General features: G+C 42.7%; 1 protein-coding gene across 5 annotated transcripts in view; it reads right to left on the minus strand.

Annotated features, from left to right (window-relative positions):
- Window positions 1-443: 443 nt before the first annotated feature.
- Window positions 444-13,354, minus strand: part of BABAM2 (BRISC and BRCA1 A complex member 2) — a 181,965-nt gene continuing 169,054 nt past the window's right edge. For 3 of the 5 annotated variants that reach the window (XM_075863461.1, XM_075863462.1, XM_075863463.1), the window contains exons 12-13: window positions 4,151-4,223; window positions 2,947-3,213 (exon numbers count right to left, since the gene is read on the minus strand). In XM_075863461.1, coding sequence (XP_075719576.1) covers window positions 3,160-3,213; window positions 4,151-4,223 — 127 coding nt within the window. In that variant the 3' untranslated portion in view covers window positions 2,947-3,159. Of the gene's footprint in view, window positions 465-2,946; window positions 3,214-4,150; window positions 4,224-8,742; window positions 9,197-13,354 lie in introns of those variants that run through there. The other 2 variants (XM_075863464.1, XM_075863465.1) reach the window with 2 other exon arrangements.

A 13,354-nucleotide genomic window follows, 5' to 3' on the forward strand; every position in this document is an offset into this window, starting at 1 on the left:
TGACAGCAAGCAGGGATCTTGAAATTGGTGAGGAATTGAAACACAAAGTATATTAGAAAGTTGCAGAACTTTTTATCATACAATGAGTTATCTTTATTTTCAAGTAATTTCTCACTAATGAAAGGTGGGATAGGTTTGTCCTACAAGATGGCGGCCGCGGCGTACGCAGACCACAAGCTGCTACTCTCCCGATTCTTTCTTGACCTACAAGCTGTAAATCCTTCACTTCAAGGAGAAATCGCTTTTTTCGCCTTACTGTCTGGAACGTAGGATTTACCTCGTCTCTTTGTCACAACTTGTCAGCTCACCGGAAAAACGAGTTCTTTAAAAGCGCAGCATTCACCTAATCCAGAGAATCAATGGAGGCGGCGACGAAACCCGCGACCGTCAGATCTGCCGGCTCCTCGCTTTCATTTAGGTCCTTTTCACATTCTTTAGTTGATTGACAGAAGTTTGTCTCAGATCTGAGTCGAAAAAAACATTTCTCTGAGATGATGGCGAGCTGCGTACGAAACGATGAGGGTGATATTTTACGGCTTATGCATTATATTTACCAGCTCTAGGGGCGCGCGATGCATCGAAATTTTGATACGGTTTCCATGGGGTGCGCCCTCAAACCGTTCAACACCGTTAATTCATGTATTCCGATACGAAGCTGCACGGCCGCAGTATAGTAACACGTGACTGTATGAGAGCGGGGCCGCGGCTGTGCGATACATGTGTAATATAGTCATTGCCCCACTGCTGACAAGTGTGCGCGCGCGGTCAGCATGAGGTGATGCGGCTGGCGCTGCACTAATGATTGCCGGCACTGAAGACAGAACATGGCGGGCGCGCTGCAAACATGCTGCCGCTCATTAGTGCCGTGCCGACCGCATCACCTTATGCTGACCGCGCGCACTTATTGTCAGGAGCCGGGCAATGACTGTGTTACACAGCCGCAGCCCTGCTCTAACGGCGGAGATCAGAGAAACCTCCCACTTAGGCCCCATGCACATGACCGTAAAAAATCCCCGTAATTACGGACCCCTTCGGTTCTATTGGCCGCGGACACCTTTTTCCGTGTCGCTACAGATAGGTGTCCGTGCCGTAGAACCGTGCTGGGAATTATGGAGCATGTCCTACTTTTAGTATTTTACATCGAGATCGCGCTTGATTTCATTAAGTCCCACACAAACGTTAGCGAAGTGTCAGGATTGTGAATAGACATCGCGTCCTGGCTGGAGGTGAAGTCTATTCACTCTCAGGACACTTCAGTAACGTTAATGTGTGAGTAAGGCGATGTTCACACGCAAACGCAAAATAAATCTGAAAATACGGAGCTGTTTTCAGGCGAAAACAGCTCCTGATTTTCACACTTTTTTTTAACAACTCGCGTTTTTCAAGCTGTTTTTCAATGGAGTCAATGAAAAACGGCTCCAAAAACGTCCCAAGAAGTGTCCTGCACTTCTTTTGACGAGCCGTCGTTTTACGCGCCGTATTTTGACAGCGACGCGTAAAATAAAGGCTCGTGGGAACAGAACATTGTAAATCCCATTGCAGGCAATGGGCAGATGTTTGTAGGCGTATTAGGGGCGTTTTTTCAGGCGTGTCTGAAACCATTGCGTGTGAACATACCCTAAGGCTGGGTTCACACACACTATTTACGGACGTAATTCGGGCGTTTTAGCCCCGAATTACGTCCGAAAATACGGCTCCAAAGCGGCGGCAAACATCTGCCCATTTATTTGAATGGGTCTTACGATGTGCTGTGCCGACGGTCATTTTTTTTGCACGCCGCTGTCAAAAGACAGCGTGTAAAAAAAGACGCCCGCGTCAAAGAAGTGCCTGTCACTTCTTGAGACGTAATTGGAGCCGTTTTCTATTGACTCCATAGAAAACCAGCTCCAATTACGTCCGTAATGGACGCAGCGAAAAGTGCCGGCAACATGCCATTACGTCTGAAATTACAGAGCTGTTTTCTCCAGAAAACAGCTCCCTGATTTCAGCTGTTACGGACGTGCACGTGTGAACATACCCTTAGTGATAGCACAGCGTGATCTCGCGAGATCACTATGTGTGGAGTACATGAATGGGGAGGAGTGTATGACGCTGATTGGTCACTGATTGGTCAGCGTCATACACTCCTCTGTACAACGCCCACTTGGTCAAAAAGTAAAAACACGCCCAGTTGGGCATTAAGAAAGTCTAAAATCGTTCATAACTCCATCAAAAATGAACGTTTTTCTAAATAAAAAACACTGCCGTAATCTACATTACGGCGCCGATCACATCATATAGGAGACAGGGCACTTATAATGTGGTGAAAGCCTCTTTAATGCGTTAAAAGTCAAGATAAAGATGCATTTCTTTTTAAGGTCAAAGTATGAAATGGAGACATAAAAAATGTTAGATCCATCAATAGCTGCTTGTTGATGGTTTCCATGTAGCAATATCAGGGTTTCTTTTTCTACAGATTGCCGAGTAAAAGTAAACTGAAAAGTAAGTGACAAAAACAGGAATAGAAATGCCGATATATTACAGATATGCCCTTATGGCGGTGATTCTACAATTCAGATGTAGCAGAGCTGACCTTAACCTCTTTGCAACTGCATTGTCTGTACATTGTGATTATTCTCTCAGTAATATAATGTAGTAGGCTACCTCCAGTCCATTTCAATTCCACAGATTGCGATATCATAGTGAGTTTTGGTGCGAAGCGACAAACTCAATATCACTACACTTAACAATCTCAGCTTTATGCATATCTGATTTTCACAGTTCAAACTGAAATTCCAGATTAAATTTCAGATTACAAGAATGTATGAATTATCAAAGAATTTATTTACATTACCCTGGAAGTAGCCCTGGCAGCCTGAAGACCGCCATTCTTTATACTGCAGGCTGCATCCAGAGAACTAATGCAAAATAGAAACAATGATACAAAATCGAAACAAGGTTGACGAAACAAAGCTGCAGGAGGCAACTGGCGCACATTTTCCCGTTCCTATCAACTACAATAGAATACGCCATTCCGATCCTGACAGGACGCCGCACTGTCACTAAATCTACAATAATGAGGAATAATTATCAGACTAATGGAGCGGTAATTACTACAGAAGCGAAAACCTGAAATGTGCGGGACGCTTCTCTGATGACTGCAGTCAATCCGGGCCACCATTAAACTGAGACAGGTCTGACATTTATTAGGAAGAGGCACGATCCCAATATGACCTGAAATCAAAGGAAGACGGCTCGTAAATGTATCCGAAACAGAGTTATGTCTTATCCATATACAGAGCCGAGATTGTTATATGTAGCAGAGCTATTAGGATATCACAATCTGTGATCATGAATAGGACTGGAGGTAACCAGCTGCTTTATCTTAGGTCCCATGCACACGAACGTGCTTTTGCGGCCGCAATTCCCCCGAAAATCCACTGGAGAATTGCGGCCCCATTCATTTCTATGGGGCCATGCACACAACAGTGGTTTCCATGGTCCGTGCCTGGCCCAGGAGCCCGGACCACAGAAAGAACGGACATGTCTTACTACGGCCGTGTTCTGCGGTCAAGCCTCATAGCAAATAATGGCCGCGGCCATGTGCACGGCCCGCGATTTGCGGGCGGCTCGCGGGTGACACTCCGGCCCCGGGTGACACTCCTCCCCCGGCCGACCCGAAAATCACGGCCGTGCACATCTCTACAGTCGTGCGCATGAGGCCTTACCCAGAGTATTGTCACAATGCAAAGATTATGCAGTGCCAAAGAGTTTAATGACAAATTGAGCTCTGCTACATCTGAGTCCTCACTGAAAGGGCATATCTGTAATACATCTAAATTAAATTTTTTGCTTTTGGCCCTTATTTTTACTCTGTGATGTGTAGAAAAAAAAAATTTTATTCCATAGAAACCATCAGCATGCTGCTCCTGGTGGACCTGTTTTTTTGCGATGTCGCTACTTAATTTGTCGCGGAGTTTCTTACGGCTGTTTTTGGAGCTTTTTCAATAGAGTCTATGAAAAACGGCTCCAAAAACATCCCAATAAGTGACCTGCACTTCTTTTTTGCTGCCTTTTTTACGCTTACGGCCCGAAAATAGACCATGTGCACATACCCTTAGTGTATAAGGGTTCATATGAACAGTTTTTTGTGTATTCAGGTGTTCTTTACCTTCAGCTGTGTAGGTAGAAGTCGTTCAAGGTGAATAAATTGGTCCTCCCTGGATGCAAAGGTACGTTCACATCTGATATGGGGAATATAAAGACGTAGGAGAGGTGAATTTGTCATTTGTCTCTTTAGGCTGCGTTCTTTTGCATTGTGACACCTCTATGAGTTAATGGTATATAGCAGGTTTGCTTGCAGTCCTATGCAAAAATACTGATTATATATCGTGATATATAGGTGTTGTGCCAAATGACAAACACAGCTCTGCTACATCTGACAAACGTAATATTACTATACCTGTATAAGATGTATCCTTGCGTGATCTTAAATAAAATAATCCTTTTAAGTATCAATATTACTCTAAAGCTGGGGGAGCAGCAATGGCAACCATATTGGCGGCCACCCAGCCTTCCCAGAAAAACGGTAGAACTAAACGCTGGCTAAAAAAAACGACTTACGGACATTCTTGTGATTCTTTTGGTTAATAACAGGCCATTATATATGTCTATGGGACTCTATGGGCAGGAGGTGGACAATTCCTTTAAGTATTAATATTCCTCCCCTCCCCCCATTCGCGTCGGCCACTTTGAAATTGCTCCAGGAAGAAGATTATGTATCACTGGGCAGCGGCAGATTTACCATTCAAGATCTTAGCAAAGCTGGGTGACAACCACTTCAGCAGCTACAATGGCGGCCATATTGGTTGTCACCGCCAGGAGGAGTTGAGGAGAAGAGAGGACGAGCGTCTACCACATGGATGGAGAGAGTCGCAGGAATCGTGATCTGGTCATATATGAGGCAGGACTCGGAAGCTTCGGGGAGGAGGAAGACTCCGGTCTTAGACATAATCTTATTTTATTTGCGGGCCGTAAAACAAGATATGAGCATTACCGTATAAATCATGAAGCGCTCGTAAAAGGGATGAATGACCTCCGGGAGGAGGGACGGGGACATGTATAATGGTGATTTATGGGCTGTAGGATTAGGAGCTTCCCATATGTATCACCTGCGGAACATTCCACATCTCCCAGAAGATTCCACATGTGAGAAGAAGGGGGACTTCCATATTCTCAGGATCGGGAGAAAGGGGGACCCAATGGACGGACTCTGTTTTCCTAATTAGCGTTGTCGAAAAACCCTTTTAAATTGAATCTCCACCTTTTATCATGTAGTTTGTAGGTCCAGTTTTTTTTCTTATACACCGCGCCAAATCTCCTGCCTAGACATAAAACAAAATTCTGCCACCACTAGAGGGAACTAATGAGCTTACGGTGTTATTGAGTTCAATGTATACATTCCTGCAGTGAGCTCCCCCTAGTGGTGGCTGCAGGCAGCGGAATTTTATAATTTAAGGCCTTGTAAAGCGCTTTTTAAACTACAGGCATTTTTGACGCATTTTAGTCATGTTTTTTTACTCGTTTTGTGTGCGCTTTCTGCGCGTAATTAGGATTTCTATTGACTGTGGGAATTGGATGTGTTTTCGGCACGTTTTGCCAAAGAATTAACCTGACGCTTCTTTTTTTTACGCAACACATTTTTTAAACACGCACGTATGCACTAACGGCGCATTTTCCCACTGATGTTAATTGGAAGCTGAAAAATGCGTCATATACACGCCGTGTGAACAGGGCCTAACCCTATGTCTATGCCGGGGATTTGGAGCTCTGTAAGAAAAATAAAGCTCCAAAAGCGACTCATAAATGGAAAATCTGCCTAGTGATACAGTAATACGGGGGCAGGGGCTCGATCACTGGAGGCTATTCAGGGCTCTAGGAAAGCTGGGTGAGCCTTATGAGAGTTGTAATGGAGACCATCTTTATTGTCATCCAGCTTTTCTAGGAATAGATATAATGAAAGGCTACAATAAGAGGGCACTGAGTATCTCGATACCTCATGTCAGACTGGATGATGAGGATCCGGATCCTTCCAAGAAGAGAGGAACATTAAAGAGGATTCATTATCGGAATTATAACTGGGCGTGAAAGCTGCGAGTGTTTGATTTGTGAACATTACAGGAGGTAATTAAAGGAACGCACAATGACGTTTAAAGGGATTGTCCAGGATTAGGTAATGATGGCTGCTTTATTCCAAAAACAGCGCCACTCCTGTCCATGGGTTGTGTCTGGTATTGCAGCTCCATTGAAGTAAATGGGGCTGAGATGCAATACCCCACACCACCTGTGGACTGTTGTGGCGCTGTTTCTGGAACAAAAAAAAGCCATGTTTTTCTACTACCGGAAATCTCTTTAATGGCCGAGTTATAGTCATGCAGAGAACAGTATATCGGCGGACAAGTTTACCCTCACCCTAACATTCACATGGAGCTGGCAAATCCTCAGGGGGGGACAAAGCAGAAATGGCCGCCATTACAGGGGTTGCCACTCAGCTTTCCTAGACTTGTGAATTGCAAGTAATGCAACAATATGTAGTAAATGGGCAATTACAAATCTATAACGAGGCAGATTTGCCATTCAGGACTCCGGAAAGCTGAACTTTCCCAAGAGAGATAAAACGGAGATACGGCTGAACATCAGAAGAGGACGAGTTACCGACCGGGGCGGACAGGTTTATTAATGAGGTTTTCCAGAAACACATATTGATGGTCTTTAACCCTTTCACTGCCAAGAACATGTGAAGTCGGGAGCAATATGAAAAGTTGTACCCCCTGGGTCTGTGTCTGTGTAGGGGAGAGAGGGGAGAAGCTGCAAGTGAGAGCAGGAGGCGGGATCACGGCCGGTCAGGGTATGTTCACACACGGAGTCAAAAACGTCTGAAAATACAGAAAAATCAGGGAAAACAGCTCCTGATTTTCAGACGTTTTTTTAAGCCGCTCGCGATTTTCGCTGTTTTTTTTCACGGGCGTTTTTGGAGCGGTTTTCTATAGAGTCTATGAAAACCGGCTCCAAAAACGTCCCAAGAAGTGACCTGTACTTCCTTTTCGCGGCTGTTTTCTTACGCAGCCTTTATCAAAACGGCCCGTCGGAACAGAACGCCGTTTTTCCCATTGAAATCAATGGGCAGATGTTTGGAGGCGTTCTGCTTCCGATTTTTCGGCCAGAAAAACGGCCAAAAATAAGCCGTGTGAACATACCCTTACTGTCTCTCCCCTGTACAGATCTCAGAGACCCTGGAGGAACTTTTATCATGTTATCACCCCCTCTTACCAATCGCAGAGAATATCTTCTCTCTGATGGTAACAATGGGGGGCGGGGGTATTTTTCTCCCCCTCTATAGGGATGAGAAGAGGAGCGACTACACATGTAATCACCCCCTGCACCTCATCAGGACACTTGTCGGCTCTGTACAAAATATCCACAGCACTCACCAAGAGGAGCTTCCAAACTAAAATCTTGGTTCAAAATTCAAAAATCCATTTTCATACCTTCTTAGGCCCCTGAACACGGCGGTGCCCGTAATCCCGGACGGCCTCGGACTCCCATTATAAAGTATAAGAGCGCGGTGCGTAAATGTAAAATATAGGACATGTATATTTTTTGCGGATCCTTTCTACGGACCGGACACCTTCCCGTAAATATACGGGACAGTTTCCGTGCGCCATAGAAATGAATGTATCCGGATTTTGATCCGTAATTACTGCAACAAAAACTTGACGACCGCATCCGTCTGGCAAAAAAAGTTTTCAGTGTTTATTCACATCCCATAATACAGCGACGTGTCGACCACTCGCGGAGTCTTGATCGAGTCGTGACGGCTGTGACTCGGATATTTGGGGGGGATGTGGATCATGGATATGGATTTGCTTCTCTTCAGTTCTAGGGATGACGTCTGAACTTCTATCATCCGGTCTCGGGCGTCTCAGGTTCTGCTCGGGTCAGACTTGACTTTTTATGCATTTTGATGCTTTTATGCAAAATTGTGATTGTAAAGCGCTGGATTTACAATGTGCCACGTGTCTACTTTTATAAAATATGTGGGTACGGGGGTGTAATAGGATTTTTTTATTTTATAATTCAGGTTTTATTTGTGTTTGTTAACACTGTGAAAATTAATCCATATGTCCTATTAGGGTGTATGGACGTCATGGAGGGGTCCCCCGGTCTATGTGCCGGCACAGAGAGCGGCTCCCACTGGTGGACCCGGCCCGTCCATGCGATACATTCATCTGTATTTGAACGGCCGGCATGCAGTACCGAATTTCACCTGCAGGTTCCTCCACGCCGGCTTCTTTATAAATGAGGTAACCTTACGAGACCACCCCCCTAGGACCGCAGCTTGATGTGTCACATGACTTGAGATGTTTGATGAAAATTTTGTAGGATTCATCCCATACGGACGGTGTCATTTTTCTGCATTTTTTGCAGGTCTAATGGATCGAAGATCAGAAATGACCTGCACCGTAATGTGTGTTCCTGTGAATTATAGATGTAGCAGAGTCAGATTTATCGCTTTAGGGTCCGCACTACTAGTGCGCTGTCATAACACCCTGAGAATTGTACATGTACCGGCAGTCCTATGCAAAAGTACAGTAAACCCATTGGAATATCACCATCAGCTGTACCCAGTGACACGCTCCGCTCTGCAACATCGCTACAGAATAGTGCGTACGGTACATTTAAAAAAAATAAAAAAACAGGCTGTTCTCTTTCAAGTAGCTTTAATTCAGAGGAGGATCTCGGGGGTCACCCGCCCCTCACATTCTGTGACTTGGGTCGTTCTTTTAATTTGGACCCTGCAGATGGAAGTTCCTGCAAACGAGCGAACAGAAATAATCTCCCAGCGTCGCCACATTATTCAGATTTCATACATTTACTGGGCACTAAAAACACAAGTTGTCATCATTAATACTTAACCAACTCGACCACGGTGGTGAGTGCCCGGGGCCTGAGGGTTGATATCGCAGAAACACAGGGACAGAAGAAGGATGTGGAGGAGGGGGTCATCCCTTGGAGATATTTTCTTTCAAAAAAAAAGTTCATAAGTTTTTGCTGAAGACCCCTGGAGCGGGTTGGGAATGGCCGTCTCATTGGTTAGAGCTTCCCATTTGCGAATGCGGCTTCTTGGAACTGAGGCACAAAACTTGTGAAATAAGCCCTGAAAAAAAAAGACAAAACAAATGCAGGGTTACCGATCACAGGAAAATATTGGATTATGGGTGGGCTGGGGGTGCTGTGGGCTCCTAAACTGGGTTCAGTGACATCATCACCTCTGGCACAGTCATGGGAGCTGTGGGTTCCTAGACTGGGTCCAGTGACATCATCACCTCTGGCACGGTCATGGGACAACAAGTGGGTTGTGGCTCCAGAGCTGTGGGCTCCTAGACTAGGTCCAGTGACATCATCACCTCTGGCACGGTCAGAGACCAACTAGTGGGTTGAGTGATCTGCTCAACGGACTTCTTCTGACCAGGGTACATCACTGGGTGGTATAGATCTGTAGGCTGCTAACCCCACCCAGGCTTAGAGCAACTATCAATAGAGCATAATGGGGGATTTTTGAACAAACATACCTAAATACTTTTTTAGAGCGTAGAACTTTGAGACCCTAAATCTTATAGTAGGGTTGTCACACATTCATAGACCTTCTAACCCTAAGGGTCTTCTCGGAGATCGACATTTCCCTCCTATGCTGGTTATGGGAGGGAAAGTGACAAAAAAATTACGCTTGGATCCCCGTTTAGTTGTTTGGTTCCCCTTTGGAGGGACCCATGCTGCAGTTAAGATACTTTAAAAAAAACGAACACTGAACATCTTCAGTTCTAGTTGCCCAAGAGGACTTGACTCAGACATGGTTGACCGTAGGTCTTACTTATCAAGGGTCATAAAAGCCATGGAGATAATAATCAGTTCTCTTATTTCTAGAGTCGTCAATGAAGCTTTTCATGGCCGCACTTCCACCAAACTTTCGGAACAGTTACAAATAACAAGGCTCAATGTTTTTCCGACCATTGTAGAGGAGCAGCAGCAAGTACTCATGCATGAAGCCTAAGGGGTTGGGTGCTCTATCAAGATCTAGAACATATCCCGAATTCCAGTCCCGAGATGTTGTAGAAAATATTTGTGGTCATCACAAGTCTAGGGACATCTGACCTAGTGGTAGTAGTGTCCTGCCACCACCGCCATCTTGTGATCCTTGTGCATGGGTGTACCGGGGCAATGACCCAACGGTTCCACGTTGCCAACTTTGGATGTACAGTATCTGAGCGGATGCTGGAAAATGCATCCTGGAAAATGCTGCTGAAGCAATTATCTGATATTTTCTGAAGAGAAGCTCCAAAATGGAACTTCACTGGAAAGACAGGGATCATGGCAGAATGTCCCGATACATTGGCAGGCAGAAGGATCTAAAAAATGTCTGAACGTAATGCAGTTGCCACTTTTGGAGGGGATCCGACAGTAGTAGGAGAGTCGCATAATATAGCAATGCAACAGTAATGTGTCTGGGTTGTGGCTACCAGGGTACAGATTAGCCCCACTAGTCCTGGCCTAAGACCAAGCTTACCGAGTCTCCAGAGGAGGGACTGATGAGCAGAAGACGAATGGAGGCAAAAAGAAAGACGCCAATAAGTAAGACGACAATAAGTCACCTGACTACACAGTCCAAGCCCATGTCATAATCCCATACAGAAAACTACCCCTTGCACGGAGGATCTTGTGAGAGGCGAGGAGACGACAACCCATCAATGTGAAGACGTCTCCCACCGGATCATCAACGTAACGGAGCTCCGAGTCACATTAATAAGGAAAATTACAGCTTTGTGAGACAAGAGAATTTCTACCTTCTAATAACAGGATTAAAAGCAGTAAACGCTCCTAATCCCCAGAGCACCCGAAATAAGGAGTCTCCTCACTAATAACGATGAATCCCGCACCCCAAATACTGTCTGTACCCGCACCTCGTCATTGTGAAAATGGGGTCACATCCTAATCAATAAAAACAACAACCATAACCTGGTAAAAAAAACAAACAAAAACAATACTGGTATTATAAGTTTAACAGTAATAAAATTATACAAACAACATTATCACAAGAAATAAATAAGGTTTCGTTCACATCTGCGTCAGGGCTCCGGTCATGGGTTCCGTCCACCTTTCCGTCAGGGGAACCCATGAACGGAATCCAAACTGAAACACACAGAATTCATAGGTTTCCATTTGCATCACCATTGATTTCAATGGTGACGGATCCGGTGCAAATGGTTTCCGCTTGTCCCTGTTGTTTAAGGGTTCCGTTGTTTTGACAAAATCAATACCGTAGTCAACTGCGCTATTCATTCCGTAAAAACAACTGAATCCATAAACAACGGAGACAAGCGGAAATTATTTGCACCAGATCTGTCCCGACGCAGATGTGAACGAGCCTTAGTGTGCAGCTGTAGAAATGTATCATCTTGTTCATAGGGGGCAGTATTATAGTAGCATAATCTTGTATATGGGAGCAGTATTATAGTAGTTATATTCTTGTATATAGGGGCAGTATTATAGTAGTTATATTCTTGTATATAGGAGATAGTATTATAGTAGTTATATTCTTGTATATAGGAGCAGTATTATAGTAGTTATATTCTTGTATATAGACGCAGTATTATAGTAGTTATATTCTTGTATATAGGGGGCAGTATTATAGTAGTTATATTCTTGTATATAGAGGGCAGTATTATAGTAGTTATATTCTTGTATATAGGGGCAGTATTATAGTAGTTATATTCTTGTATATAGGAGATAGTATTATAGTAGTTATATTCTTGTATATAGGAGCAGTATTATAGTAGTTATATTCTTGTATATAGACGCAGTATTATAGTAGTTATATTCTTGTATATAGGAGCAGTATTATAGTAGTTATATTCTTGTATATAGGGGCAGTATTATAGTAGTTATATTCTTGTATATAGGGGCAGTATTAGAGTAGTTATATTCTTGTATATAGGAGGCTGTATTATATTAGTTATATTCTTGTATATAGGAGTAGTATTATAGTAGTTATATTCTTGTATATAGGAGCAGTATTACAGTAGTTATATTCTTGTATATAGGAGCAGTATTACAGTAGTTATATTCTTGTATACAGGGAGCAGTATTATATTAGTTATATTCTTGTATATAGGAGCAGTATTATAGTAGTTATATACTTGTATATAGGGGGCAGCATTATAGTAGTTATATTCTTGTATATAGGAGCAGTATTATAGTAGTTATATTCTTGTATATAAGAGCAGTATTATAGTAGTTATATTCTTGTATATAAGGGGCAGTATTATAGTAGTTATATTCTTGTATATAGGAGGCAGTATTATAGTAGTTATATTCTTGTATATAGGGGCAGTATTATAGTAGCTATATTCTTGTATATAGGGGCAGTATTATAGTAGTTATATTCTTGTATATAGGAGGCAGTATTATAGTAGTTATATTCTTGTATATAGGGGCAGTATTATAGTAGCTATATTCTTGTATATAGGGGCAGTATTATAGTAGTTATATTCTTGTATATAGGAGCAGTATTATAGTAGTTATATTCTTGTATATAGGGGCAGTATTATAGTAGTTATATTCTTGTATATAGGGGGCAGTATTATAGTAGTTATATTCTTGTATATAGGGGCAGTATTATAGTAGTTATATTCTTGTATATAGGGGGCAGTATTATAGTAGTTATATTCTTGTATACAGGGGGCAGTATTATAGTAGTTATATTCTTGTATATAGGGATAGTATTATAGTAATTCTATTCTTGTATATAGGGAACAGTATTATAGTAGTTATATTCCTGTATATAGGGGCAGTATTATAGTAGTTATATTCTTGTATATAGGGGCAGTATTATAGTAGTTATATTCTTGTATATAGCGGGCAGTATTATAGTAGTTATATTCTTGTATATAGGGGGAAGTATTATAGTAGTTATATTCTTGTATATAGGGAGCAGTATTATAGTAGTTATATTCTTGTATATAGGGGCACTATTATAGTAGTTATTTTCTTGTATATAGGGGGCAGTATTATAGTAGTTATATTCTTGTATATTGTGGCAGTATTATAGTAGTTATATTCTTGTATATAGGGGGCAGTATTATAGTAGTTATATTCTTGTATATAGAGGCAGTATTATAGTAGTTATATTCTTGTATATAGGGGGCAGTATTATAGTAGTTATATTCTTGTATATAGGGGGCAGTATTATAGTAGTTATATTCTTGTATATAGGGGCAGTATTATAGTAGTTATATTCTTGTATATAGGGGCAGTATTA

Source organism: Rhinoderma darwinii, chromosome 4, assembly GCF_050947455.1.
Source record: "Rhinoderma darwinii isolate aRhiDar2 chromosome 4, aRhiDar2.hap1, whole genome shotgun sequence".
NCBI classification, from domain to species: domain Eukaryota; kingdom Metazoa; phylum Chordata; class Amphibia; order Anura; family Rhinodermatidae; genus Rhinoderma; species Rhinoderma darwinii.